General features: G+C 41.7%; 2 protein-coding genes across 3 annotated transcripts; one reads left to right on the forward strand and one right to left on the reverse strand.

The window, feature by feature from the left end:
• The first annotated feature begins 989 nt into the window (after nt 1–989).
• atp7a (ATPase copper transporting alpha) lies at nt 990–15,082 on the forward strand. Its single transcript, XM_018675737.2, has 23 exons — nt 990–1,260; nt 2,653–2,786; nt 4,018–4,522; nt 5,095–5,871; nt 6,140–6,352; nt 6,453–6,616; nt 6,868–7,029; nt 7,223–7,299; nt 7,861–8,083; nt 8,198–8,431; nt 8,561–8,652; nt 9,166–9,293; nt 9,716–9,870; nt 9,962–10,096; nt 10,280–10,474; nt 10,698–10,880; nt 10,990–11,203; nt 11,354–11,500; nt 11,611–11,753; nt 12,170–12,373; nt 12,547–12,664; nt 12,778–12,880; nt 13,006–15,082. The coding sequence occupies exons 2-23, from the start codon at nt 2,667–2,669 to the stop codon at nt 13,277–13,279; spliced, it is 4,566 nt and encodes a 1,521-aa protein (XP_018531253.1). The 5' UTR covers nt 990–1,260; nt 2,653–2,666; the 3' UTR covers nt 13,280–15,082.
• A 56-nt stretch (nt 15,083–15,138) lies between these two features.
• On the reverse strand, nt 15,139–23,287 carry sfxn1 (sideroflexin 1). Of its 2 annotated transcripts, XM_018675742.2 has the most exons (12): nt 23,153–23,266; nt 21,557–22,205; nt 21,106–21,275; nt 20,832–21,002; nt 20,374–20,472; nt 20,176–20,251; nt 19,740–19,825; nt 19,456–19,583; nt 19,236–19,285; nt 18,893–18,942; nt 17,989–18,036; nt 15,139–17,811 (listed from the first exon to the last, which is right to left on the reverse strand). In XM_018675742.2, the coding sequence occupies exons 3-12, from the start codon at nt 21,267–21,269 to the stop codon at nt 17,715–17,717; spliced, it is 969 nt and encodes a 322-aa protein (XP_018531258.1). In that variant the 5' UTR covers nt 21,270–21,275; nt 21,557–22,205; nt 23,153–23,266; the 3' UTR covers nt 15,139–17,714. The 2 variants fall into 2 exon arrangements, with proteins under 2 accessions (XP_018531258.1, XP_018531256.1); XM_018675740.2 differs by lacking the exon at nt 21,557–22,205 and having other exon boundaries at nt 23,153–23,287.
• Nucleotides 23,288–23,754: the final 467 nt, after the last annotated feature.

The following is a 23,754-nucleotide window of genomic DNA, read 5'->3' on the forward strand; positions in this document are numbered from 1 at the left end:
CAGGTCAGGACCTTGTGACTTAGGCTGTGCCCCAACAATAAATTCTCTTTTAAAGTCACTTAAATCAGTGCATATAGATGTTGTGCAATATTTGTTTTTTTTTCCTTTATTAAATTAAAAAATGTTTTTAAAAACTTTAAAACAGCTAAAACCTTAATTTTATGCTTTTTATTCTGAAGATTGTTGTTCACACAGGGAAAACACAGTTTTACAAGTAAAATGTGTTTGTGTTTTTGCTTCAGACTCATTTGAATATGTGATGCACAGGTAACTTAACCACATGAAATCATGTGAAGTCCACCAGAGTCGGAGGCTGCAAAGACAGCTGTTACCTCTACTCGGGCTAGTTAGCATGTAGCAGGACTAGTTCATCTGGTGTTTTTTTTTCTGTCCATGATGATCCAAGATTTACACATGTATTATTTATGTGCCATACGAAACTCAATAACTGAGATTTTGAAGTGTCAATTTGATTTTTAAGTTACTTCTTGTGAATTTTCCATGCTGATTTTTCCCACAAAAACTTTTAATGGTATAATATTTTTATGGTAAGTTAAGATGTCAAAAAGACAAATTCTGGTGTTAGGTCAAGTCAAGTCAATTTTATTTATATAGCGCCAATTCACAACAGAAGTTATCTCGAGGCACTGTAGATATAGAGCAGGTCTAGACCACACTCTTTATCATATAAAATTTACAGAGAGACCCAGCAGATCCCACCATGAGCAAACACTGGGCGACTGTGGCAAGGAAAAACTTCCTTTTAAGAGGCAGAAACCTCGAGCAGAACCGGACTCAAGGTGGGCGGCCAACTGCCTCGACCGGTTGGATTGGTTAGGTCACTTTTGACCATCAATGTAGTTAGTAATTTTGCCTTTGCAGGGCAGGTAACATTGAATAGACACAGCCTGAGAGGTCAGACTCAGGGCAACACAAACCCTTTGTTGCTGCCATGGCTCTGCCTGGCGCAGTGCGCGGCTCCGCCCCTTGGCTCTGACGACGCAGCCGTCAGTCACGTCGGCGTGCTAAGAAGGAACGAAACCTGCCTCTCAGAGCCGAGTTTTATGATAACAGGGGAGGAAAACTCTTACTCCAGCAGTCTCTGTTGTTCCTCATGGGCATCACGATGCTGCGAAGTGCCTGCGTAGCCGCTTGTAACGTAGGGTAAAGACAAGAGGCTAGCTGGCGTGCTAGCTTAATTTAGCCACACAGTCTGACAGGCGAAGCCTGTGGCTAACTGTTTACTTCTCTTTGTATAAGGTAAGAGCTGTGCATTTTCTTTCCATCCTAAATATAACACAACCTCTGTTTCACATTTTGTCTAGTAGGGTAAGGAAAGCTCACTTTAAATAAAACATACACTGTTTTGTAAGTTAGCAACACGCAGGCGACCGCTGACGTAAAGTTTAACTTACAGTTTAGCTTAGTCAAGCTAGCTTACTGTTAGCTGCTTTAACTTTAAACTGACGAAATAAAATGCAGCTTACTTTCTCACCAAAAGTCACAAAACATGAGGGATTTTTTGTAGATTAGACTATGAAGTAGCCGACTGTATTTAATGGGTATCTGCCTTGCCCCAAAGGAGCCCCCAAAACAGGTTTACTTACTTTTGTAATGTATATAGTGAGTGAAATGTTGTTGACGTCCCTGAGACCGATATTTGATCGTTTTTCTAAGACATTCTGTAAGGCAGTCTCAAATCTGAGAGTTTAGTTTAATGATAAGACTCGCCAGTTTGTGGTTAGATGACTGTCATTACAACCAACTGTGCCAAAACAGTGCACGTGACTAAAATTATGTAGTGAGGTGACATTGTATTGATGTAGCAACTGTCAAGAGAGACTGACACTCCTCATATTTCAGATAAACACTGAGTTTACAGCTGAATTAGCTCCTTGTGATGATTCTTTAAAGATAGTAATCTCATCTACATTTAATTTTCCCTGAAAGCATCTATTCCCTGCCAGTGCACCGCTGAAATGGAGGTGATTATATAGTTTTTAATGAAAGTGACATAATGTTCAAACTGTAATCTGTTTTTATTCAACCTCAGTGGTTGATAATCCAATCATTGCATCCAAGCAAAGAAACACAGTAATAATAGCCTTCCATAGTGGTTTTACATTGTTGACATTCTTGCACATCTTGTACAAAGATGCTTTCTTTTGTTTGCACCTATTGTCAAGTCATGGTGCTAGAAGCGTGAATGTGAATTGGTCTAATTTGAGAGCATGATTGCAGCTCCAATGTTTGTCCCTTATTTGATTCTTTGTCTGTTTTGAACCTTAATTTTCTATAAATGGCGATAGAGGTTTGACCCCATTGGGTGGAGATATCGTGTTATCTTTAAAATAAGTAGTATTAATAAGTGTTTTCTGTTTTTCCTGCTTTGGCTGTAAGGCTTAGTGTTGTAGGTACACAACAATTGATATTTTTAGTAAAACACACAAAAAAAACAACTAATGCATAGTACCATATAACTGTATTACAGATGTATTAATAACTGAGTCTTGTATGGTTTCTCGACATTACTGTCACAATATGTTTTAAATAGCCTGTTCTTTATTTTACATTTTGAAAAAAGATCCCATCTGTCTCATACTGACTTTGCAATGCTTTCAAGAAGGACAATACTTTTTTTTGTACTTTTAGACCAACCAACAATCATGACACAGAAAGTGAGTCTGTGTTCAGTTTCCCTTGGAGTGGAGGGTATGACTTGTGGCTCCTGTGTCCAGTCCATAGAGCAGCGCATTGGGTCTCTCCCTGGAGTCATACATATAAAGGTAAGTCTTTGCAAAGATATAGAAACACTTTTTACATTTAGTGGCATCTCGCAATTTGTTTTCCACATTGAGCTGCAGTTTTTAAAATGTCCTGACTCAGAATTTCTTGCTTTGCACTTCCACTTAAAATACAGGATCTGAAATGATCACCCTGACTGTTGTAATGATGCAGTCTGTATTTTTAAAATATTGCATCAGAACCTTGTGGACAGGGCAGATATGTGTACATTATTATATTAACTAAACTTCCCTGCCCATCTCAGGGTAATGCAGTTTGATTAATGCCTCAGTCTTACTCCCCCAGGACCCACTGGTCAGCTTTACAATAAATCAATGGAGCCATCAGAGATAGCTAAATTACAATAGTTGTGGCCTGCAGTTTTGTTTATTGTGTGTTTACCCCTCAGGCTGAGGGTAAATGAGAAGATAATGTAATAGTGTGTTCCAGATTGAGCTCTGCCCTTTGCAGGACTGTGACAGCAGGTTGAAATGCAGCCTCTACCCACAGGAAATGTCATTTGTCTCTTAAGAGCATTTAGTGTCTGGGTCATTTTATGGTAATCAATAAAGACATGATCTGGGAGGAGTGAATAGATTTGTCTCCCTAAAACAGTTATTTCCTCATTTCTAGCCTTCTCTCCTCTCCTGTTCTTAAAAAAAAGTTAATCCAACAGGCAGGCACACTCACTTTCTACTTAACCCACCCTGTGGGTTTGTAACTTGTGGCTCAGTCAGGTGATCCCCTCTGTGTCACATGTTTCCTTCTTGCTGAGGAGGGAGAGTTAAGGGCCATCATGCTGACAGAACATGCTGTAAGTTTACCAAGGCCATGGACTCATTTTACCCCATTTTTATATTGTAAAGTTCCATTGTTACAACAAAACAGTATCTCAGTATGGCAGTAACTTAGAAGGAAGTATGTACGGTCACATGTGGCAAGAATTTTCTTTGTACAGTATCTTAAGGAAGTCAGTAAAGTTATTGAGATAAGCGTTCTGAAATTAATAACACGCTGCATTCAGCACTTTGTCATCGCTAACAAACCTGCATTGAATACTTAATTGTAGTAGTAAAAGTTTTATTAATCTCTTTAAAGTAAGGCACCTGCAGCACTTTTATTTTTGATAAAGATATTTGCCTCAACTTAAATGCAGTTACTGATAGCTAAACTGATATAATCTAATTTCTTTTTTCACTTAGTTGAACTCATAACTTGGCTTTTATTTTGTAGGTGTCTTTAGAGCAAAAGAATGCCACTGTCATATTTGACCCCAGCCAGCAGAGTCCACAGTCTCTGTCAGAAGCCATCGAGGACATGGGCTTTGAATCAAGTCTGTCGGAGTCCATCACAGCCACACCAGTCTCTACAGATACCCAGCTGATATCCACCTCAGGCCTGACACCTGCAGCCCAAGAGGAGGCTTTGGAAAAGCTATCCCAGATTCAGGGAGTGCTGGATATTAGAGAGAGCCCAGTCCAGATGGGTTTCACGGTCACATTTGTTCCCTCCCTGACTTCAGCACTGCAGCTGAGCGAGTTGTTGGCCAGCGTAACGCCTCTGGAGGTCCCCACACCCAGCAGCCCTGTGAAGAAAGTCCCAACCTTGTCCCCGTCTCACAGCAAAGGAGGAGGGGCAGCACTCCTGAAGTTGTGCATTGAAGGAATGACGTGCCACTCTTGCACCACCACTATTGAAGGGAAGATTGGAAAACTGAAAGGGATTGAAAAGATCAAAGGTGATATACTTGACCTGTTTATAGGCTTGTACTTGTGTTACCTCACGATCTGAGTCAGATGTGATGCTGTAACACAATTGCTGCACCATATAGGAGTGCACGTCTTTCAAATCTCAGGTGTCATGTCATTGTGTATGTCAGTCTCTCTGTAGGTTCGCCACTGACAGGTTGCTCAGTTGGATTTGAACATGACTCATAAAATCCTTTCCTTGGTATTGCTGTAAGAAGTGACACATAGACAGATAGGATTATGTTTGCTGAGTACAGAAATGTCACTGTCTATAAACTGGCTGTATATGCTGCCAGCTGTATATTCTAGATACATTGTGCCAAGTAGAATTTAGCATTAAATTTTATTCACATGACACAGTTTTACAATGATTGAATGCGTCATGTCTGGCATGAATGTTAAACTTCTTCTAGTGGCTCTGTTGTGTGTCTCATTGAGTGTAAAAATCTGCATGATTTTTTTTTATGTACAATCACCTCCTGTTTTTGTGAAATAATTTTCTTTCTTCTCCTTCATGCTTTGTGTTTGTATTTTAACTTTGTCCTATCATAATTATCCACAGTTGTTTTAGACTCTCAGGAAGCTACAATCGTCTACCTGCCTTACCTCATTACTGTCCCAACCATCATCGACCAGATTGCTGTGGCCGGCTTCAAGGCTTATATCAAGTCCAAGCCCCGCCCTCTGCAGCTGTCCCCTGGTGAAGTCGAACGTTTCGTTGATTCTCAAAAACCAACTGTTTCATCACCATCAGAGACTTCAGAGGAGACTGAAATCTTCATTGACACAACACTTGTCGCGCTCAGGGTGAAAGGCATGCACTGCAATTCCTGTGTGGTCAATATCCAGGACAATATCTCTATGCTGCCTGGTGTCTCCTCGGTGGAGGTCTCTCTGGAGAAGGAGAAGGTCTCCATCTGCTACGATCCTCTAAAGATCACAGTGCCTCAGCTGCAGCAAGCAATTGAGGCGCTGCCCCCGGGAAACTTCAAGACTCAACCCTGGGACTCTTCTGGCCTTCTCAGTCCTGCATCCACATCGCTCACACCTGCCTTATCATCGCCTTGGCCTGCGGGAGCAACCCAGGCCAAACCTGCTGCCTCACAGCCTTGTTTTACCCAGCCTCTGGCATCTGTAGTTAATATTCACATTGAAGGCATGACATGCAACTCCTGTGTCCAGTCCATTGAAGACATGATCTCCCAAAGGAAGGGGGTGGTGTCGGCCCAGGTGTCTCTGGCTGATCACCAGGGGATCTTTGAGTATGATCCCCTCCTGACCACACCAGAGGAGCTGAGGGCGGCCATAGAGGACATGGGATTTGACTCCTTCCTACCTGGTGAGAGGACAAATGGTGTGGTTGTTGAGACAGCAAATTTCTCACATGGTGAATTGACCAAAGCAGTTTTACTTGTGTTTTAACTAGAAAATTGCTTGTAGATGGTCTAAAGATTAACTTTGTTGCCTCTGGATGTTCCCCAGCTGTTAAAGTATCGCTTCCTACAAGTAGCTTCTGTCAGTGGGGGTACCTGAACCGCAAGGTTGAGATATCATAGCTAACTGCTAATTTTGCTTCCCTTTTAATAACTATAATTTGTTCTCCACAGAAACCAATTCTCTGCTGCCTGCACCAGATCCCCGTCTCTCAAAGTCTTCAAGTCTCGTACCTGTGAAAGACAAGGAACTGGACAGTGACCTATACAAAGAAACCCACCAGGGACGCAACAGAGACAAGCACGCTAAATGCTATATTCAGATCGGAGGGATGACCTGTGCCTCCTGTGTCGCAAACATTGAGCGAAACCTCAAGAATGAACCTGGTCTGTAAAGACAAAAAAAATATTTTATGTATTTTACTGAGGAGTAACTATCTCATTGCCTTCACTTGGAGCTTAAGAGCGAATATTTGATTTTGTGCAGGTATCTACTCTGTTCTGGTGGCGCTAATGGCCAGTAAAGCAGAGGTGCGTTATAACCCTGAAGTCATCGACCCTGTGAAGATAGCAGAGTGTGTGAAAGAGCTGGGCTTCGCTGCCTCTGTGATGGAGAACTACGAGGGATCAGATGGAAACCTAGAACTAGTGGTGAGTCAGTGTGAGCTTGCATTGACATGTTTGCTTTGTATTAAAAAGACAAAATACATTCACTGCAATAATAAATTTCCACAATATGAAATCTATAAATAAACATTTACATCACTATTTGAGAAGAATGTTGAATACATGCAGCCTCCTTTTCATTAGATGAAATGAATCATACCAGTTCCTCACTTCATACCCTCTTTAATATATTTTTGTCCCTTTCTCTACTTGTGCTCCTCTTCACCTTCTTTCAGGTCAGAGGAATGACGTGTGCCTCTTGTGTTCACAAAATCGAATCCAGCCTTATGAGAGAAAAGGGGATTATATATGCCTCAGTTGCCTTGGCAACCAACAAAGCACATGTCAAGTACGACTCAGAAATTATAGGGCCCCGAGATATCATCAAGTTGATCGAGGTACTGCTCCTGCCTCTGACTGTTATTTCAGCATTTGTTCAGTTATTTTTTATCAGTGTTCTTTATTGCTTGTTGACTCCAGTTTATATTTTTTACAGTTTTATATCAGTGAATTAGTGAAATTCTTCATACATTTGAAGTGCTAAATCACAAGGGCTTGAGATTTGATCAGAAGTTTGACTGTTGTTTATAGAATCTCGGGTTTGAAGCATCTTTGGTAAAGAGGGACCGCACTGCCAGTCACCTGGACCACAGCAAAGAGATACAACAGTAAGTAACATTTTTTTGCATGTTGTTTATGCTTGTTTGCCTGTTTCAATCTGTTTCTAAAACTCTTACTTTGTTCATGTGGCAGCTGAGTTTATGAGATTTAACTGGAACTTGAATTCCTATCATATCTAATGTTTGTTTTTTTAATGACAACTCAACAATTAATCTTAATTTTCCTCAGAAAAGAGTTCTGTTTTTAGGCCCTGCAGCTGCTAAAAATGCTTGTACACCCCTGCTTAACATTACTCAGTGGTTTCAGCTATTGCAACATCCAGTTTTTCCATATAGCTTGGACCATTAATGCCAAAGAAAATATAAATCAGGCCTTGTTTAAGGGTTAGAGCCTATTAGGCTGGTTATTAGAGGCATACTGGTACAAATGTGTATATGGATGAACTTGGGTGTCTTCAGTGTTGTATATATGCAGTATTGATGGGCTGATGCTTGACATAGTTATTAGGACTCTTCATGTACATTTGCATTGTCCTGTAATAAGGAGAATTTTAAAAAGTAGATAAAAAATAAAATCCATTTCTAACACACAAATATTTTCACTCTAAGGTGGAGGAAATCTTTCCTGGTGAGCTTGATTTTCTGTGTGCCTGTGATGGGCATGATGATGTACATGATTATCATGGACCACCAGATGAATGCTTCACATCAGCACAATGCCACGGCGGAGGACCGCAACCATTACCACTCCACCATGTTCCTGGAGAGACAACTGCTCCCCGGCCTCTCCATCATGAACCTCCTCTCCTTCCTCTTTTGCGTGCCTGTACAGGTAAATCAGAGGGATTAAATGCAGTTCCAGCACTTATTCAGTGGAGACAGAGGAGTCTGAATGAAATGTCTGTGGTTCAGTGGACATAAGCTTTTCTGCTTTTCCCCTCCTCAGTTTATTGGAGGTCGCTACTTCTACATTCAAGCCTACAAAGCAGTCAAACACCGATCTGCCAACATGGATGTGCTAATAGTTCTGGCTACTTCCATAGCCTTCACCTATTCACTGGTCGTCCTAATAGTGGCCATGGTGGAGAAGGCTAAAGTCAACCCCATCACCTTCTTTGACACGCCACCCATGCTCTTTGTCTTCATTTCTCTGGGACGCTGGCTGGAACAGATAGCCAAGGTTAAACTCATGATTATTATCGATATCTATTACGTTTAATGTACCTTTTTAAGATGTTAAAATGAATGACCTTATTTGAAACTAATAGTCTGTTGGAAATTGTTTTGTGTGCCTGCTTATTCCATCCAGAGCAAGACGTCTGAGGCTTTGTCCAAACTCATGTCTCTACAAGCTACGGAGGCCACAGTGGTCACTCTTGGCAGTGACAACTCTATTCTCAGGTATGTCTTGTCCTTCTCAAGTTCTTGTTTACTAGAACCTTTCGTATCTTTAGTTGGTTTTAGATAACAACATATGTAAATACTTGCTGTTGAAATGTCAGTAGAAAGGTCTAACATGGCAAAACAAAGGGTGTATAAACAAGCTGTGAGTGATTTTCCACAGTAAGAATAACACAAATATTTTTGTCTTTTCCAACTGGGATTCAGCTGTAGTCCTGTGTGACTTCAGAAGACAAACTAGTCATTCCTAAAATATCATGACATCATACTTTGGTATTATTTTAGGATTGCCCAGTGCTAATATCTCAAATGGCTTTGCTCAAAAATGGGAAATAAAACTAGAAATATTATATATTATATTATAGTATTTTTTTATATTATAGTATTTTAGAAAATCCTGCTGAGAGGAATCTGATTTAACAAAACTGTACATCATTATATAATTATATAATATATAATTACAGTGATAGTGAAAAACATTTACATTTTTTGACATCCATATGTGTTGTTCAGTGAGGAGCAGGTGGATGTCGAGCTGGTGCAGAGGGGCGATGTGGTGAAAGTCGTACCTGGAGGGAAGTTTCCAGTAGATGGGAGGGTCATCGAGGGACACTCCATGGCAGATGAGTCTCTCATCACAGGTTGGTTGCAGTGAGTTAGAAATCAAGTGACTAATTAATGGCACCATATAAGTAGGGTGGCAATGATATGCTAAAATGTAACTATTCAGGTGAAGTGAGCCAATAAAAGAGATTCTGAAAAATGTAAACATCAGCAAGGTTCTTGTACTATAATTTCAAACATTGTTGCATCCACATTTCTTCATTGGTGAAATCTATTGACACGGACCACAACAATTATCAGCCTTAATTTATCACATTGTTAGTATTTGATTATAGAATAACTTTAGAATATGAAATGATCATTTGACAGCACCATCAAGCATGTATGGTTTTATTTGATATGTGGTTTCTGCCAAAGCACCAGTATTTCTGACCACCTCCTGTTTCCTGCTGCCTTGTACCGTTGTGTTTTCTGACCAGCTGTTGCTTTGTGAATCCAGGTGAGGCCATGCCAGTGACTAAGAAGCCCGGGAGCTCTGTTATTGCAGGCTCCATTAACCAAAATGGCTCTCTGCTTGTCAGTGCTACACATGTTGGCATGGACACGACACTGTCTCAGATTGTCAAACTAGTGGAGGAGGCTCAAACGTCAAAGGTGAGTAATGTGATTTGAGATCTGCACTGTGTCTGCATTCTCTGCTGGTAACATTGGACAGGTGTGTAACTTCTGACATTTTATTTTTCAGGCTCCCATCCAGCAGTATGCAGATAAGATTAGTGGCTATTTTGTACCCTTCATTGTCGGCATATCCGTCGTTACGCTGCTTGCCTGGATCATCATTGGGTTTTTGGACTTCTCGCTAGTGGAGAAATACTTTCCAGTGAGTCCTAGTCTACTCAGTATAGCATCAGGAAATGACATCTATTGTAACTTCTCCTTTTTTACTGCTTTGTCACTGCATCTGATTTTGTTCCTTATTACCATTGAACTCTTTTCAGTGAACTTTGAATAGATTGTAATTAATTAGAAACAAAAGCTAACAGCCCCATTTTCCTCTCTGCAGGGTTATGACAAGAGCATTTCCAGGGCTGAGGCGGTGATTCGCTTCGCCTTCCAGGCCTCCATAACAGTGTTATGCATTGCTTGTCCCTGTTCCCTTGGCTTGGCAACCCCGACAGCTGTCATGGTGGGCACAGGGGTTGGGGCCCAGAATGGTATTCTGATAAAGGGAGGAGAGCCACTCGAGATGGCACATAAGGTGTGTTAATGATGATGCTCTGACACCCCTGATACTGTCTGTTGTCAGCCATTTATGTAACAGACCAACTGTCAATTTAAACACATGATGAACTGGTTCTGGTTTAATATGTTGCACAACCACATTAGTCTGGATATTATCCTGATTAAATATCCTAAAACATTTAAAAATCAGTCTGATAGTATTTATTGTTGACTTGTATTATTTCTCCTTTTATGTGCAGGTCCAGTCAGTGGTGTTTGATAAGACTGGGACCATCACATATGGTGCTCCAAAGGTTATCCAAGTCAAGATAGTTGTGGAGGGGAACAAGATGCCTCGTTCCCGTCTGCTTGCCATCGTGGGTACAGCTGAGAACAACAGTGAACACCCTCTGGGAGCAGCTATCACCAAATACTGCAAACAGGTCCGTCTATACCTTAAGTTTAACCCCCCACTCTTCACTTTCTGGAAATCTCAAGATGACTTGGTCCTCTATGTGGTCTATATTTGTAAAATGTTCTGTCTGTGTGCAGGAGCTCGGGACAGAGTCTCTTGGCGCGTGCACAGACTTCCAGGCGGTGCCGGGCTGTGGCATCCGTTGTCTGGTCAGCAACACGGAGAGCCTGCTGAAACAGGCGGACAGCGACAGCGAGGACAACAACCAGCGCAACAGCGTCCTCGTCCAGATCAGTGACACTCGGATAACCACAAGCTCCCATCCACTCATCATGGACCCACAGCCGCTCAGTAAGCTGAGAAATGAAGCCCTGCAACATTGTAGTAGTCATGTATTCAGCAGAAGTAATGTAAAATGTAAAAAGTATTGCAATTATGAATTTAAGAAACGATGGAATTAGTAACCTTGTGCTTCATTTATCTTTCTGTGGCCTCGTTCAGGCCTCGTTCAGACAGCCACTTATGTCGTCCTGATTGGCAACAGAGAGTGGATGAGGAGGAATTGCCTGCAGATCAGACCTGATGTAGATGAGGCCATGACGGAGCATGAGCGCAGAGGACGCACTGCTGTTCTAGTAGCTATAGACAGTAAGTTGTGCCATACTTTCTGACCACATGCTTACACTACGCTCTTCTCTAGAACATATGTAGAGAAAATAGTTGTATTCTTGTCGTTAAACATGTCTGTTTGTGCATAGACCTGCTGTGTGCGATGATCGCCATAGCTGACACAGTGAAACCAGAGGCTGAGCTGGCAGTACACACTCTGACCAACATGGGTCTGGAAGTTGTGCTGATGACCGGAGACAACAGCAAGACAGCACGAGCCATTGCTGCTCAGGTATGAGGAGAGTGTGGGTGTGGAGCTGGGTGACACTGACGAGATCAGTGATTTGTATGTTTTTGTAGCTGGATGTTGACAGTATGACAGTTTTCTGAGAGTGATAATCATTTTATACCAACCTTAACACATGCTTTAAACAGAGGTGGATGATGTGGTTCCTGAAAAGAAAATATTAGTAATGTTAATATAGAAGTCTTTGAAACTAAGAGAAAACATCATTTACATAAGATCACAATTTTATGCACCAAATTCCATATAGCTTCATATTTTTTGTAAAGCAAATGTATTAATGCTGAAAAATATCATATATATATTGCCCAGTTATACCATTCAGGTGTATTAAGCTGGAAAGAGAAATCCATCATGTTTTTGTGTGTCTCTGAGTCTGTCGGTCTCTGGCTCTCTGCCTCCAGGTGGGTATCAGGAAGGTGTTTGCTGAGGTGCTTCCCTCCCACAAGGTGGCCAAGGTAGAGCAGCTGCAGCAGGCAGGCAAGAGAGTTGCCATGGTGGGTGACGGTGTTAACGACTCACCCGCTCTGGCCATGGCTGACGTGGGCATCGCCATAGGAACGGGCACAGATGTGGCCATAGAGGCAGCAGATGTGGTGCTGATCAGGGTGAGAATCTGAATTTGGAATTAAACTGTTGCCTTATTATCTCAGATGTGTGAACCTTTGTGCAGGAGGGATATTACTTAAAATGTAATTTCAATACCTTTTAACTTTATTAACAAAAACAAACGTTCTGATATTACAGTTTTCATTTTACTTTGTTTTTGTCTTGTCTGCAGAATGACCTCCTGGATGTGGTGGGCAGTATTGACCTCTCTAAGAAGACTGTCAAGAGGATCAGGATCAATTTCATATTTGCTCTTATCTACAACTTGGTTGGCATTCCTATTGCTGCTGGTAGGTGACTGCAGAAGATTACAAGATTTATTTAAAAGATATTATCACACACTGGCAGCAATCATTCAAATAATTGTGACCACAGCAGTAATATGAGTGTTGTCTGTTCACAGGTGTATTCCTTCCCATTGGTTTGGTGTTACAGCCGTGGATGGGCTCTGCTGCAATGGCACTGTCGTCTGTCTCTGTGGTCTTGTCCTCTCTTTTACTAAAATGGTAGTGAGATATTTCATGCTTTGTTTTTATCTGTGCGCTTTGTTTTCCTCCCTATGAGTAGAAACATCTAAACCATCTTCCCAATCTCTTTCTCTATATTTGTCTTTCCCTGTGTCTCCTTCTAGTTACACTAAGCCCACTGCAGAGAAGTTAGAAGCTCGACTGGGTAACAACAGACGGCAGGGCAGCCTGTCCGATGTCAGCATCCACATCGGCATGGGCGAGATGCGCCGTCCCTCCCCCAAACTCAGCCTGCTGGACCGCATTGTCAACTACAGCCGCGCCTCCATCAACTCCCTGCGCTCCGACAAGCACTCGCTCAACAGCTTGGTGCTCAGCGAGCCCGACAAACACTCTCTGCTGGTGGGGGAGGCGCTGTGTGAGGAGGAGTTCTGCTGAACGTGTAAGGCTCACATGGGCCTGCAATGACTTTTTTCTATGCTGAAGTAGACAGTAACTGCATTTATTCAAGGCAAGGACACACTAAGCTGAAAGGGTTACATTGAATAATAGCCCATCCATCTGCTGTAGGTGCCTCAGGCCAGCACTGTTGACTTGAAGACAGCGTATATGCCCCCTGTTTTCTTTCAGCTCAGCCAGCAGATCACATGCATTTCAGAGCATGCTGGGGGTGATCTCCTCTCCTTCAGTAGCAGACTATCTTTTGTTGAGGTAACTGCCCTCGGGCATGCTCTTTGACCAACCCTTTGACACTTTGATCCTGTGACGCTCTGCGTGCAGGGGCATGAAGCATCTTCAGAGCCTTGAAGCTGGTGCCCACATCCAGGAAACAGAGAGATGATCAGCTCTGCCTCTGTGGTCATTTGCCAGTACAATCTTTATCATCTATCCAAAGACATTTTCACAGTGACATCCCTTGTATGAGTGGACACTACAGAGATATATTTTAACAAATTTCTTTCCATATTTCCTTATATGGAAAATTATAACACTGTTGTATTATTCTATTCCAGAGTATTTATATTACCCTTATTTATCTTTTTTCATTATATCCTATGTGAACAAGTTGTTCAATCGAAATGCCAATTCAAAGTAATTTGAAGTAATTACTAAACAAAGGAAGACAAAACAAAAAAAACTAAATTGAAGAAGTCTTGTGACTTGCTGCAAACTAATGTCATTGCAAAGCGCCAGTGGTGTGAAATGTAAATGTCAGTGTGACCCAAGTGCCAACTGAAAGTCGAACACACTCCAAAGATAGCGCTGAGCAGAGATTACCTTGGACAAAATGTGCACAAAGAGTGAACAGAGATAAGGTCAATGACTCAAAGCAGAGACCTGAAGAAGGCCAACTGTGAATGGTGATGCCAGCTGTAGAAGACTGGTATTTCTATAGCTGCGTCAGCCCTCTGCATCTTTGGTTAATTATTTAAGATGTCAGTGAATGTGAACATTATTCATTGCTAACTTTGAACAGAGGTTGTTACATGAATGACATTGTTTGTGCTTGGATTACTTTATGCGCTCGCTGCAAAGAGAAGGTTCGTGTTTTGAAAAGGCCAAATTGTAAATGCATTTGTGTCGTGTTTTAGCGTCTCAGTAGGCCAGAAGGTGTTACTGTTACTGTCTTGTTGTTTGGTGATGCAACTTTTTCATTTCTCTGCTTTTACACGGTTATAGACCACGCTCAAAGAAACCTCTTTGAAACCATGGGAGCAGGAAGCACAGCAGGATCAGCAGAGCAGTTCCACCTAGACAAGTTACTGAGAAACAAATGTTGATGAATTAAGTGTTAAGAATTATAAGATCGAAGTTGTAAAATTGAAATCAAACCAATCACATTGCAGTTATAGACAGTGACTGTTCAGTTGTCTATGCTTTAGTTTTTCTCTGGTGAAGTGATTACAAAGATTTTCTTAAGTTGTTACCTGCTGCGTCAAATCAGGACATAATCACCACTGACCAGCTCAACCTTGAATATTTGTGTTCAGTCTTCTCTAGTGTTCTGCTGGTGAAAATCATCAGATTGACCTTCCACTCCCCTGAGATGCATTCTGTCCTGTAGCTGTCACAGCTTCTGAGTGCTTTTATGCCAATTTGCCGTTTGTGTGCATTGCTTCTTAAAGACGTCCATAGGCCTTCAGATGTGTGTGCAGTTAAATCAAGCGAGTCCATGTTTGCTGTCTTTCATAGTTCTTCTGAACATTATGTGCCTTGGAATAAAACGCTTTTGTAACGTCACTCTGCCGTGTTCAGTGTAAACCAGAAGATGGTGCTGTAGAGCCAAACAACAGATACAAGATTTCATCAACTTTATTTCATCCAGTTAGTCTAAACATTACATCACCCCAGTGTACTGCAAAACAATCAAATACCATTTTTTGTCATCTTTTTTAAAAATCAGTCAATGCAAACTGTAAATTACTTTTTTTTTTTCTCCTCAAGTTGATTTGTATCGCTTTGGCTGTAATGACGTTTCATTTGATTTGGTAGTTTGAAACTTGTGAACATTTAATCTTTTTTTAACACATTAGTTCATTAGACACAGTCAGAGGTTAAGGGATGCTCAGAAATAATATCTACCAAAGGGAAAGTTTAGTATTTCTCAATTTCTTTTACTCCCATCAGTTATCAACGGTTTACTGAAAATCATTGTGGTCAGGAAACAGAACAGGTTTAACAAGTTTTAAAAATGTGCAGCATTTAAAATCTGTTACAACATTGTGCTTTTCTGGACTAACGCACCGTAAAACAGCTGTAATTGGAAAAATGCTACATTCAGTCACCTTGAACACTAGAATAACAAACTTCACTTGAAACCGGCAGAGGGAACAGCTCCGACTCCAACAAATCTCTCTGGAAACACCGACGATCTAAAATAAAGTTACTTTTACAGCAATATATATTAGTAGATTTACAGTATATTAAACATTAAACACCTTACGGAAATCACACACTGTGATGAGCAAAAGATGCAAGATGACGTCTTCAAATTTAAAATGTAAACATTTGCATTAATTGGACCACATGATTCCAACGTACACTGGGTCCCTAAAGATACATTTAAAATCATTTAAAGTCTCAAAATGAGGATAGGTTGGTCAAAGATTGAAATACTTATTGTGGGTTTTGTGGCTTCAGTCCATCTTTTTCACTCTCATCCCTGATTTTTAAAATGTCTGATGATAAATCTGGCATGTCATCATACAGTCTGTCTGATATGGAAACTGGCCTACAGTTGAACTTTTGTGCAGTGAAATACAGTAGCTGTTAGGCTGTCAGCTTTATACACCAGCTGAAAAGGATGGCAGCCTTCTGGATGAATGCAATCTGGTACATTATTGTCTGAATACTGACAGAACAAAAGTTACAACTTCAGACTGCACCAGCTCACCGGACCAGAGCTCTGCAATACTGTGTGCTGACATAACTGTGTGTGGAGTTATAGACATATTTCTCACTTTCAAAGCAAAATGTAATGTAAACAAAAAGCAGGAGGTTGTTGCTGATCCAAGGTTTTAGCTGGGAGTTTCAACGTTCCTCAAACTCACCAGAATGAGACCAAAGCAATTCTGCATGATGTTCCACTGGATTGAAATGTGACAACAGTTGCACTGTTACAGTCCACAGAGCTTTTTAAGACAAAAATTAGATCATATGGATCCTTCTGTGAGCCATTCTTGTCTTGAAAAATAATACTCAAACCTCTTAGGATGCTGCATTAAGGTACAGAAGTCAGATACCATGTGAGTCTGTGTAAGGCATGAATGAGTTGTTGAATTTCAGTGGGATCAAATGCTGTGATCAGAAAATCCTGATTAACAACTAGAGATTAGGGATTATGGAAATGAGAGCCAGTGTGTTTTGTTGAAATGGTCGTTAATAACACTTTGCGCCACCACCGCTCAGCTCTCCTGAACGTAGCCTCTCGGTGTGACTGAATTTACAGAGAAATTAGCTTGCAGAGAACATGTGGTGAAATCCCACGATGCTCCATGTGCGAGGAGTGGTTTGTTCATGAGTGTTTTTTCGATGAGTAGAATAAATAGCACTGATTATTAAGACATCAAATAGCACCGTGTTGGCCCCATCAGTGGTCGCCACCGTCATAGCATCACATTTTATAGGTTGGATCCCTGGAGAACTGTTATCAGATTCATGATTTGATGTCGAAGAGGCCTCAAGACTTGTTAAATGTCACTTGTTTGGCAAAATGAGCTGAATTAGGAGTGAGTTAAAGTGAGCCTCGTTCTTTGAAATAACACTGTCAAGAGACGGAGGTTGCAGTCGTTGATAGAGGTAAAAAAACAAAACAACGTTAAGTACAGATTTGGCAAATGCATGAACTGCAGAGGTCTCTCAGGACTATTAAATGTTAAGGTCTGATTATGATCAAGAAATAAACTGCCTGACAACCTCAGGTAGGAGAGAATGAAAATTATTTGGTGGCAACAGATGATCAACAAGTGACCAACTTAAAAAAAAAAAAATACTGCACAGGAAAAAAAAGTCCACTTAAAACAATCTTACATGGGCCGCTATACCTGTTGTGGTACACATCATACTTTTCATCTGGCCCAGTCGGAGAAGATCTTCTCTAGCAGTTACAATAAAATCACATCGACAAAAAGCAAACAACCTTGTCACAAAGAGACTGACTGAGAGAGGGAGTCCTCGGATATCCATCTGAACGAGTGGAAAATGAGGAGACACGAACTTAACTTTGGCACGCTGAATGAGGAGGGCTGGCAGAGAGGCGAGGACCGAGCCTGCAGCTGTGTTTATGGCAGTGTTTGGATGAGGAGGGTGGGTGAGGGTTGTGGGTTGGGGAGTCAGGGGTGTGTGTGTGTGTGGGGGGGGGTGGGCTGCACACTCATAGCCCCTTGTTGAAGTAGACCCTCTCCACTCCCGGGTGGCTGGCCCGGATTTTCTCCTGGAGCTCGGGCTCCAAGCGGCTGACTGACATAGAGCTAGAATTGGGAAAATGCAAGGGGTTAATGGGTCAAACACATACACTGTAGGCGTATTATGCAACAGTTCAGGCAGAAAAGAATCATGCAAACTCTGCATATATTCAGATAGAGGAAAAGGCAAGGTCCTGACTGGTTACTGGTTATCTCAGTGTCAAGTCTGAACGGTTCACTCACCTCTTCTGAGGGAACAACGCACAGCACAGAGGAGTGGCAAACACCAGGCTGAAAAAAAAAACAAATCTATGACACAGAAGGCACAGACCAGAAGTAATTTTCAATTTAAATGTTCTTTTAAATGTGGGTCGGTTTGTTTTATATTACTGAAAATTTAATAACTTTGTGTTGAACTGCTGATCAGACTAAATAAGACGTCGCCTGTGATGGTTATTTTCCACCATTTTCTGACATTTCACTAACCAAATAATGACTCGATTATTCAAGACAACGATCAGCAGATTCATCCAGTGTTAATGATTGTTAACTGCAACCCTACAACGAAGTTTAATTAAATTAATGAATCAAGAAAATGATCTCCATATGAATCATTAGTGGCACTCCTGCTGTGTTTCAACAGCAGGACACACTGTTGGCAGGATGTGTTGCCCACATCACCGTCGTCTCAGTGGAGAAGAACTAAAGGAACGTTACATGTGATTTTAATTGGTCAGTCTGAGCTTGAGGTCACTGGAGGCTAAGTGGAGTCAGGAAACACGATGTGTGTGATTTTTAAGAAGAAGGAAGAGACAGTCTGTGTTATCTGTAGTTTGTTTAAATTACTGAAAATCCACAACGGTTGTTGCCACAGATTAAGATTGCTGAACTTACATAAAAACCTGGCCCCAAATTATAGTGAGACAGGCTGAGACAGCTTCATGATATAATCTGGGGAACTAACAAATCTTATGAGCACATTCCTCTAGAGATAACTCACAATTACTTAGAGAAACGTTTAGTGATATAAATCTTAGGATAACTGAGGGTTCATAACTTTGCTGTGAAAAAAAAAAACAATTAGGCTGAAATTTCAAAAGGAATTTGACATGGCGGCTTATCAGGTGGACCATCGCTGACGACTCACCAGAATCCCACCAGACTGACTTGAATAGGTGCACTCATCCATGGGAACTTCTGAAAAGACCAGGCAGAAAGAAAAAAACGAGTGAGGGGCACAAAAGCAGTGGTGAATTCCCATACTAGAGTGGCCTCATGTCCTGTCCAGTGCTTTTCATCCCTCTGATGTGTGATGGCTAAAAGGACCCGAGTGGCAGAGACGGTGCAGAACGTCAAGTTCCCACCGTTTAGCTTCGACCTTCACTGCGGTTTGAAATGACTGATAATGAAGTTGAGGAGATTACTGCAGCAGATGTGTTCCTCTGTAGTTTGTGTCTTAGAGGGTGCAACTAATTCAGAAACATGCCTACCTTCAGAAAGGCCTTCTTCTCCAGATGGTTCATTAAAAATGGAGGGATAGCTGAAAAGACACAGAGCAATACTTAACAATGCATTTTCAGTTATACTTCTACAAACCACTTCCTGGCTGTTTTAAACTTGTATTTTGTTTTTGATTCAATGCCATCAGTTGCCAGAGTAGAACCTCACAGGAGGAGTCTAAATGAGCTGATGATACAAAGGTTTTCATACCCATTCCTGGAGAAGCCATGAGGATTCTGGAGACCACAACCTGAGAGATAGCCTGCTGTGCCGCTTTCGTCGACTCTCCTAACCTGTTGTCGTTCTCATCTGTTATGGGAATCCCATGTTGAAGTTCTCTGAAGACAAGGAGCAAAGCAAATTAAATCAGAAGAGTCCAGCTGACCTTTTATTACATCTAGCAACACGAATGGCCTGTTACAGGGACATTTTAACCATTAGTGTTGTGTCTTCTGAAGGTCAAAGCCACTATGTGTTGTGCATGTGCCTCTTACCTTTGTCTCATCAGCGGGATATTGATACAGTTAGCAGCAGCTACAGCAGCAAATGGAACAAACCGTCCAATCAGAGGTGAAACATGCTACAGCAGGAGAGAGGAGACACAATAACAGGAGATGAAACACGAGTCCATACTGTATCCTGTTCAACCAATTTCACCTTTCTGACCAGCACAAGTCTGAGGTTATTGCAGGTTATATTTCAGATGTTGTACGTGAAAGCTTTTCTACCATAAATCAGGATGTGCGACACAAAGTCACTATAAAAGCTGGCATGACAACATGCTGATTACAGAGCATGACCCTGTAAATAATACGGCTCGTCTACCACAAAGAGGCTATTTGTGCGTGGCTAACTTCACGTCAGCACACCCATGCGGCTGAGGTCAATACATTAAAATGAGATGTGGAATGGGGTTAGATGAACTGATACCTTTGTTAGTGCATTTAGTCCTAGAGCGGTGGCAACTGCCCCTGTGGTGGCAGACACATAAGCTGTGCCAAGCTGACTGCAAACAAAAGAGTCACCGGTCACGTCACACAAAAACTGTCCACACACAAAAAAACTGTTGAACTAAAAAAAAAAGGGTTAATATGAGCCTGTGTCAGCGCCAAAATGTGTGTCTCTTACCTGACTGTGATTGGAGCATCGCCGCTCCTGTTGGTATAATTGACTATTGCGTTGAAAGACTGGTTGATCCACTGCCAGAACAACACGGCTGGAGTCGTCCTGCAAGATTCAAAACAGGACAGTCAGTTAAGGACAGTGTAGAGGTGCAGAAGAGAGAATTAGATTGTATCAGCTTTGTTTTACAAATAGTTTTTGGATTCTCCAGCAGGCTGGTTTTAGTTCAAAAGTATGAAAATTGAAACTGTATTAGAAAACATTTATGTATCAAAACTATGGATTTCTGGGGTAAAAAACAAATCTTTTCCTTGCCAGATGAAATAAGTATTAATAGATTACATTTATCTATTTACAACTGTGATTTTTCTGCTGCAACATGTGAAAATACCTTGTATTAAAAAACCTGTTAGTAATAATAATGTGTTACAGTCTCATCACATACTCCAAAAACAAGTTCTCACTTGTAAAATGTCATCATGCATCCAGTGATCGTCATGTTCATTGGAACCTGCGCTGACATGCGGCCGATCAGGATCATCTTCTCCCCGGTATCGGGATGGAAAGCCGAGTCAAAGACATATTTGGCTCTCCACAGCTCATCCTCAGTCAGACCTGGAGAGACTATACCTTGCCTGAGGGATGACAAAGAAGCAAACTCAATCTAGTAACAGCAATGAGTTATATCCAGTTAATGGCAAACTGTGACCAACTTTGAGGCCGTAACCTTGCTTTTACCTGTAGTCAGTGATGATTTTATGTGCGTGTGCTAGTTGTTCGTTGGTGAGGAGGATGTTCCTGGGGTCTGTGACAGTGAAGAAATGTTTAGCCCGACCTACGAATGTGCTCTGGTCCCACCGGGGCTCCTTGATGTTTATGGAAGTGGATAGCTCTGCTGCCATGTTTATCTGGGGAAAGCGAAATGTTACAATAATCATATCAGGTTTATGTCAGTGAACAGTATATGTATGGATGATGCTTTACAGTTCAAGGATTTTCCAGTTGCCGCCTTCTGGAGTAAATAAATTTGAGACAATCACACTGAATTAATACACAAATTCTCCATACTGGATCATCAACAGCAGCAGATTCTTTATTTAGAAAAACATTTCGTTTCATAACTCCAGTGTGTTGGGCTGATTTTTACTGATATCTTCCCTGGAGTCCAGGGCCCTGCTCCAGTACTCACCCCAGGAGGTTACATCCCTTCAGCCCTTGTTTTTCTTTTGCAGACACAAGTCAGTGGTGGAGGACTGGTGAAAAAAAAAAAAGCTTCTTTCTGGATTGCCATGCTGCTAATTCAGCATAATGTTGCTATGGTGATGGCTGACCTGACACAAGGGTTGTGAAGCGCTAAATTGCAAAGCCCTATTATGGGCACACACACACACACACACCAACCCCCCAAACTGTGGCTGCAAAGCAGCTCTTGGAAAGTGACAAAACCCCTCTGCATGGAGGTTGTGAACAATTTTATTTTCATCAATAGACTACTGTTGTGAGTTTAGTACAATAGGTTATGCAACATTTGGGTTGTACTATCTCCACCACTACTGAGCATTTCATTAAAAACTTTATGCATTTATGATTCCACAATCTGGAACCAGATAAGACTGGCCTGCGATGAATAGACAGAGCACTATCAAAAACATCAGCTCTGTGGATGTGCCTGCAGCATGCTTGTTCCTCCCAGTGTGTGGGGGTCACTGTAACCCAGTCTGATCTGGTTTTTAACCATTTGTTCTTTGGCCCAGTGGGAGGCCGGGGACACGCCAAAGTAACAGCAAGTCTGTGCAAGGATCTGCAGCAGCAGCAGCAGCATGATGATGAAACTCCACCTGAAATTGCACCAAAGATGGCTGCTAGATTGACAACAAAACAGGAAAAAAAAACTGTCCTGTTCTCGCTGGAGGCTGTGTATAGTGCAGGAGGCGTGCTGTCTCTTTAAATTGAATTAAACTCCATGGGGTTCTCACGAGATGGCAACAAAACAGCCCTTTCTCTGAGCTTATCCAATAAAACACTAAGTCACTGCATGAGTTGGTTCTCACAAAGGCTGCAGGACACTAACCGCTGTCAACCCTCTGTTAATAGCATCAACACTGATGCAATGCTAAATTAGTAATGAAGGTGATATCAGAGGACTGAACTTTGGACTGACACGGCCTTTGATCTATAAACCCTCAGCTGCTTCTGCCCTCACTCTCAGCCAATCAAACGCGGCCTGCGTGGTAACACATTAACCTGCGATTCACAACAACCTAGGACTTAATCAAAGATATCACCTGAATACTACAGGCGGCGTCTGACGACAGGCGTTTTAACCTTCATTTCTTGTGTATCTGGCTTCTCTTTCACTGGGAAAATGCTGCTTTCTGTCTGTGGTAAACACGCTCTGTGACTGGATACGGTTAATTGTTCAACCCGACGTAGACCAGTCAAATCTGGACTGTGACTGGAGGCGTGTTTCTGCGTCTGAGCAAACCTTGAGCCAAACAATAAGAAATACAAGTGTCATCTCTTTTAAAAATTCTCTTTTCTCTCTCTCTTTTTTTAAACGGCTAATTGGAAACGGCATCTGTCCAACCCCGATGATGGTCCAGCTGTGCGCCCCAGATTCAACTAGTATCAGCCTGCCACATCCACACATCCAGCAGGCTGCTCAAGGAGCCAGACACGTCTATTCAGTGTCCCCTCCTCTAAGACACGAGTGCACGCTGGTCTGATTTTTTAAAATCGACGTCTTGATGGATTCAAACACAGAAATAAATGCACGGCTACTTACTGCACTGTGGGCTCCGGCGGTCCGCAAGAGGTGTCCCTGAACGGCTGCAGCCAGCTAATTTAACATGCAGCAGCGGCAGCAGCGTCAGCACAGCACACAGAGGCACATCCCCCCAGTGTCAGGAATCTCACCGAGAAAGTAAAAGTCCCGTGTCACTGCGGACATTCACACTGGAGATCACTGGAGTGGTCGGTGGAAGTGTCTGAAGGAAAAAGTTCTGAAAATGCGTGCTTTTCCTCTCCTCTATAAAACAGTCAAATATAGGAGAAACGTCTGAGGTGACGAATTAAGTTTTATTTCTGTTAGTCCTCTAAATGAGGCTTTTATTTTTAGCAGCGAGCTGAGCGCTACATCCGTTAACGCTCTGACATTTTCGCTACATTGATTCACAGGCAGTAAATTATTAATAACCGGTAAAACTTTGCAGGATTTCCACACACACACACACACACACACACACACACACACACACACACAGGACTGCACAACATTTTATAACATTGATAAGGGACACTACTGTTTTGTGAAAATGTAATTACTCCTTAAACAAACAAAAAAAGCTTTCTTTGGTAATAAATAAATACCTAAGAAAAACAAAGAGA

The sequence above is a fragment of the Lates calcarifer genome, linkage group LG8 (assembly GCF_001640805.2).
Source record: "Lates calcarifer isolate ASB-BC8 linkage group LG8, TLL_Latcal_v3, whole genome shotgun sequence".
NCBI classification, from domain to species: Eukaryota; Metazoa; Chordata; class Actinopteri; family Centropomidae; genus Lates; species Lates calcarifer.